The 6,545-nt window shown below is 41.5% G+C and overlaps 1 protein-coding gene across 1 annotated transcript in view; it reads left to right on the top strand.

Annotated features, from left to right (window-relative positions):
• The window catches only part of GNPTAB (N-acetylglucosamine-1-phosphate transferase subunits alpha and beta), an 81,947-nt gene that overhangs the window by 39,492 nt on the left and 35,910 nt on the right, over positions 1-6,545 (top strand). The window contains exon 4 of the mRNA XM_017516658.2: positions 913-1,166. Within this exon, the coding sequence (XP_017372147.2) occupies positions 913-1,166 (254 nt within the window). The remainder of the gene's footprint in view (positions 1-912; positions 1,167-6,545) is intronic.

The raw sequence follows: 6,545 nt of genomic DNA, 5'->3' as shown, positions 1-6,545 counted from the left end.
TTTGAGGCAGAGTCTCACTCTGTTGCTGAGGCTGGAGTGCAATGGCACGATCTCAGCTCACTCCAACCTCCGCCTCCGGGTTGAAGCAATTCTGCCTCAGCCTCTGGGTAGCTGGGACTACAGGCATGCGCCACCATACTCAGCTAATTTTTGTGTTTTTTGTAGAGACGAGCTTTTACCATGTTGGTCAGGCTGGTCTCGAACTCTTGACCTCATGGTCAAGAGTCCACCTTTGTCTCCCAAAGTGCTGGGATTACAGGTGTGAGCCACCCTGCCTGGCCGAGCTCATTGTTTTCTTTTGCATTTTTTTATTAAGGAAGTTGAACAATTTTTTTATGCTGTTTATTTAACTAGTTGTAGGTCCTACTTTGTGAATTTTCTGGCCATGTCTTTTGCCCATCCATTTGTTTATTCAGGTAATATGTTTATTGTAGGCATTTCTTATATTCAGATAGAAATATCTCATATAAATTTATGTTAGAACCATGTCACAGTTACTTTTGCTTACATCGGTGTAGTGTCATATCCAATATATTTAGTTGTATTCTAACTGGAATTGGTAACTTAAATCAGGGGTACCATGACACTCTATTAACCAGAATCTACCTCTTTCCTCATCTGCCCAATAATTGACTTTATTGGAATTATGAATAATCTTTAAAAAATGATGGTAATGAAGTGCTTAATTTCATGTGCACTTTTGGGTTAGTAAATATTGGTGGCAATCTTATTTTATTAATGGGAGTCTGAAACCTCTATCTTTAGAGTCAGATTTAAGAATTTTATATTATACTTGCTAACTTAATTATTGTATCCATGAGATAAAAGTCTTCATTTATTAAAATATTATGATTTTTTACAGGCTGTAAAAAATCTGAAAAATGTAGTAGAATAACATGCTTCTCATCGTTGATTAAATTTCAAGAATGTTTTTGTAAGCATGTTGGTGTTTCTTTCTAGTGAGAAGCAGTTAGAGTGTTTGCTGACACACTGCATTAAGGTGCCAATGCTTGTCCTGGACCCAGCCCTGCCAGCCAACATTACCCTGAAGGACCTGCCATCTCTTTATCCTTCTTTTCATTCTGCCAGTGACATGTTCAATGTTGCAAAACCAAAAAACCCTTCTACCAATGTCTCAGTTGTTGTTTTTGACAGTACTAAGGATGGTAAGATCTTTTTATGAATATTTTAAAATCATGTTATCATTGGATGTTGAATAACAAAATTCTGAGTGTAGTAGAAACAATTTAGTCTTAAATGTCTGATAAACTTTTCTAAAAATACACAAAGAGAAGCAAAGAGCTGCCATTGTATTTTGGTCTTAACCTCAAAAAGGGATTGCTGCATCTGTTTTACTCTGTGTAATACACATACCTTCTGTGCTGTGGTGAGGACCTTCAATCTGATATTATAGTTACCTTGTTCTCTTGGCTATCAATTATTCTAGAGGCAATTTTTTTCTACTACATAACTCCTCTACAAGGTTGTCCAAGTTTGGACAGAACATACCTGGAGTATTCATTCTTTACATTCTGAGATACATGAACTGAATGTTTGTGTTTCCTCTAAAATTTCTATGTTGAAATCATAACCCCCAGCATGATGTATTAGGAGGTGGAGGATTTGATGGGATTAGTACCCTTATAAAAGAGATTCCAGGCTGGGCATAGTGTCTCATGCCTCTAATCCCAGGAATTTGGGGAGTCTAAGGCAGGAGGATTTCTTGAGCTTAAGGACTTCAAGACCAGCCTAGGCAGCATAGTGAGAACCTGTCTCTACAAAAAAATACAGCTGGACTTGGTGATATGTGCCTATAGTCCTAGCTACTTGGGAGGCTAAGGCAGAAGGATCGCTTGAGCCCAGGAATTCAAGGCTGGGCAGTATTCCAACCTGGACAATAGAGGGAGGCCTTGCCTCAAAATAATAAATAATAGCAAAAGAGACTCCAGAGAGCTTTCTCTGCTCTCCACCATGTGACATTATGAGAAGATGCCATCTGTACCTTAGAAGAGGACCCTCACCAAAGCCCAAGCATGCTGGCACTCTGCTCTCAGACTTTGGCCACCAGAACTGTGAAAAAACCAATTATCTGTTGTTTATAAGACAACAGATGATTTGGACAGATAATGGAATTTAAATAGTAATTCCTGGCATAAAACTCTACCCACATCCTTAGCGATCCCATTCTCTCACTTGACCCACAGTGCACTGCTGAGCACGTAACCTGCATCTTCTGCTCTAGCCTCTCGTCTCTCTCCTCTGCATGGATTGTCCCTATTTGGAAGGTCTGTGGATTTTATGTGTAAAATGAAAGCTGTCATGTTCCCTTTCCAACACCAAGTCTAGTTCTCTAGTTCCCATTTTGTCAGTGTCATACCTCCCAGATGAAATCTTTGGAACCATCTTTGACCCCTTCTTACTTTTTACATCTATAACTCATAATTAACTTCATCCTATGACTGACTTTTTTTTTTTTGCACATGATTCTTAGGTTCTTACCTTACTTACCTCCTCCACATCAGACTGAATTCCCTCACGCAGACTCCAATAATAAGACTCCTAGCTGTTCTATGTAAAGTCCATCTCAGTCTGCCTGGCATACAGGTCTCAAATAAATCTGAAAACCCCGATTTTATGAGTTCACTGCGTTTATGAAGAGAATAGTATAGCAGTGTATGTTTGCTTTTCACATGGATACAAACTTCCCTTCCTGATGTTTGCGATTCAGCTTTAATTGCCTTGATTTTGTCGGTTGATCCCCACATCCCTGCCCTCCCCACATCATGTTGCAGCCGTCAGTGTCTTCACACATGTGGTGCTAGGCCTGTGTCTCTCTGCCTGTCCTCCTCCCTCTCCCAGTTCATCTCCTGCTCCGTCCAGCCCCACCTCAAGTCCTCTCCTCCATGAAGCGCCAGACTAATATATTCACAATGATTTCATTTTTACTTTTCTACATTTCTGTAATACTTACAATCTAACTCATGACTTAGGGGTTGATTGCACAGGAGTTGATGGTTTTTTTTATGGAATTTTTTATTGAACAGAAGACCACTCACCAGTTTATATCCTGATCAGTGCCTAACAGTGCTCACCCCCTGATGCTTAACAAGTTATTTTTAGTTTGAGGCTGGGTATGGTGGCTCACAGATATAATCCCAGCACTTGAGGAGGCCAAGGTGGGCAGATTGCTTGAGCTGAGGAGTTCAAAACCAGCCTTGGTAACATGGCAAAACACTGTCTTTCCAAAAAGGCATGTGCCTTGGGAGGCTCAGGTAGGAGGATCTTAAGCTTAAGCCTGGGCCATTGAGGCTGCAGTGAATCAAGATTGCACCAGTGATCTCCAGCCTGGGCAAGAGTGAGACCCTATCTCAAAAAAAAAAGAGTTATTTTTAGTTTGAAAAGAAATGTTAATTTTTCTAAGTACAAATGTCTCCCCCTTCACAGTGTAGATCCTGAACTGATTTGTACCTCACCACTCAATAGTCCAGCTCTGCAGCCTGGAGCTGGGTCTACTCAGCAAAGTAGTTTTTCCAGTCAGGCTTATACCTTTGATTTATAGCACACAAATTTCCTCTAGTGGCGATTTCTTTCTTTCTCACATAGGTTAAAGTTGTACCTCCTATGGTCACATAGAACTCATGTAATCCCTCTCCCATGGGATATTTTATTTTCCTTTCTTTGGCTGTCTTTAAGGGACTTGTTGGTGTCCCAGTCTGCTCTTCTCAGATGACTTTTAAAATGTGTCAGTGGGAAGCGAACATTCTGTTTTAGTGTGATTCTGTTTTGGCAAGGAGAGCAGGACTGGTCATTTAACGAGTGCTTATTAGGTGCCTGCTGTGTGCAAGGAACTGTTCTCTGTGCTGAAGAGACAGCAGTTAACAGATGGCCAAAAACCTCTGCCCTTACCTTGAGTTTACATCTTGTTGGAGGGAGTCAGACAGTAAACACGATAAATAAGTAGATTATATAGTTTGTAGAAGATAATGTTGTGGAGAAAAACCAAGCAGGGGCAGCAGCAGAGGAAGTGTCAGGCAGGGCAGGGGGGTTGTAATTCTGTTTTGGATGGTAGGGACATTCCTAACTCAGAAGGTGACTTTTGAGTGGAAATGTGAAGATGAGAAAGCCAGCAACATGAGTATCTGGGGAGAGTGGTCTGGGTAAGTAGAATAGCCATTGCAAAGGCCCTGAGGCAGGAGTGTATCTGGCAGGCTTGAAGAAAAGCAAGGAGACCAGTATGGCTGGAATGGAGTGAACAAGACAGAGGCAGGCAGTAGATGAACCTGAAGAAGTAAGGGGGGTACCAAATGACATAGGCTTTGGTAGCCATAACAAGGACCTGGCTTTAACTTGGAGTGGGATGAGGACTCACCAGAGAGTTTTGAGTAGAAATGTAATGTGATCTGATGACTTACGTTTCTGCGGGATCAGTCAGATTTCTTTGGTGGAAATAGACTGAGGAGGGGCAAAAGTTGTGATAATTCAGACAAGAGGGAAGGCTGCTTAGACCAGGGAGGTGCAGTGGAGGTAGGAAGTGGTTGGGTTGTGGACATTTTGAAGGTCAACCCAACAGGGGTATCCTAATGAGTCGGTATTGGAGAACATCATCACTTTTTTTATTCGATGTACTTCTGTTTAAAAGCACAAAAATGTGATGGAAATTCAGTGTGGCCACAGCACATTGTTGACTCATACTGAACTCACTGCTGAGTAAAACTGATCTTAAAAAAAAAAAAAACAACAAATGTACAAATGTATATGCTGTAATGCTCAAATACCTATTTTAGTTTATGCTTGTATGGTTGGTTTTGGTACCAAGTTATAAAGGTTTTACTTCATAGGAGTTTTTATTTTGCTAGGTTTGAATCATTGCTCCAAGTAGTCACAAATTTGGGGAATCCATAGTCTTTTATCCAGGACAATAGCTTCTCTGTCATCTTCATATGAATCTACACATTTCACAAGCATGCCTTTTGTAACTTCCAAAACATTGATAGAGGGTGCAGTAAGACAGGAACTATGACTAATCTCTTAAACCTCCCTCCAGGTTGATTGTGGCTTTGTTATTCACTCCTCTTTGGTAGAATTGGTTAAGTTATAGCCTATCTAACTGAGCATCAAACCTGTACGTCTTTGTTATATCCATGAAGATGACATGAGATGCTCTTAGCTACTTTGCTGAGATTACAAATACATAGACCAGGTCTGTTAGGCAGAATCCATCCTATCAATGGAAAGAGAGAGAGAAAAGTTTATCCTGATAAAATTGTAATGAACTCATACTCTTAATACCCAGTGCTTCCTTTAAAGATAAGCAGTGTATTATGAAAGGTTTCTTTTCTCCAGTGCTCATCAACTATATTGTTTTGTTTTGTTTGTTGAGACAGGGTCTCACTGTCACCCAGGCTAGAGTGCAGTGGCATGATCATGGCTCACCACAGCCTCAACCTCCCAGGCTCTGATGATCTTTTCGTCTCAGCCTACCACACTCGGCTAGTTTTTTGTGTTTTTGTTTGTTTGCTTGTTTTAGAGACGAGGTTTTGTCGTGTTGCGCAGGCTGACCTTTAACTTCTGGGCTGAAGTGATAACACCTGCCTCAGGCCCCCAAAGTGCTGAGATTACAGACATGAGCTACTGTGCTCTGCAACTATATTTTTATAGTACATTTGAGAGTCTTGCCCAGGATTGACATCTCATCTCATCAGGCTATAAATTGGAGAACCTGCCTTCTTTGTTTATCTTGAAGATCAGAATTAGAGCTTTCTGACCTCTCTTCTGTTTTCCACAGTCCCTGAATGTCAGCAGCACAATCCCTGAATGTCGCTGATCTCACTTGTCCCCATCACTAACCCTCTCCCAGTTGGGCTGTGTCACTCCCAATCCCTACCCCAATTTATGATGCTCCATTCAGCAGCACCCAATGAATTTTAAGGATTCATTATGAGAAAACTGTGCCTTTTTTTCTTTTAGAGACAGAGTCTCGCTGTGTCACCCAGGCTGGAGTGCAGTGGTGCGATCTCAGCCCACTGCAACCTCCACCTCCTGGGTCCAAGCAGTTCTCTACCTCAGCCTCCCAAGCAGCTGGGATTACAGGCGTCTGCCACCACACCTGCCTAATTTTTGTATTTTTAGTAGAGATGGGGTTTCAGCATCTTGGCCAGGCTGGTCTTGAACTCCAGACCTTGTGATCCACCTGCCTCAGCCTTCCAAAAAACTGTGCCTCTTAAGGAGCCACAGGATCCATAGTAGCTCCCTGCTGTTAACATATATGCCACTGCCTGGCATTCAAGGGCCCCCTTTGGTTACCCTTATTTCCTGGTACTCACCACTCCCAAATGTTTTATTCTAGTCAAACAATTCTTTTTATTCCCCCATGTCTGCATGTACATCTGTGATTTCTATCATCCTGTCATTTCCTTCTTCGAATTCTAGCTTAAATTTGACTGCTTCCATGAAGCATTCCGTGTTTCGTCTACCTGTGTCAATCACCTTTGGTATTGGGAAATTGAACATTTCAGTGTACACTGTTCCCCTTTTGTTGAATGGGC

This window comes from Cebus imitator, unplaced genomic scaffold (assembly GCF_001604975.1).
Source record: "Cebus imitator isolate Cc_AM_T3 unplaced genomic scaffold, Cebus_imitator-1.0 Scaffold18, whole genome shotgun sequence".
Lineage (NCBI taxonomy): Eukaryota > Metazoa > Chordata > Mammalia > Primates > Cebidae > Cebus > Cebus imitator.
This window is presented reverse-complemented; position numbering and strand designations above follow the sequence as displayed.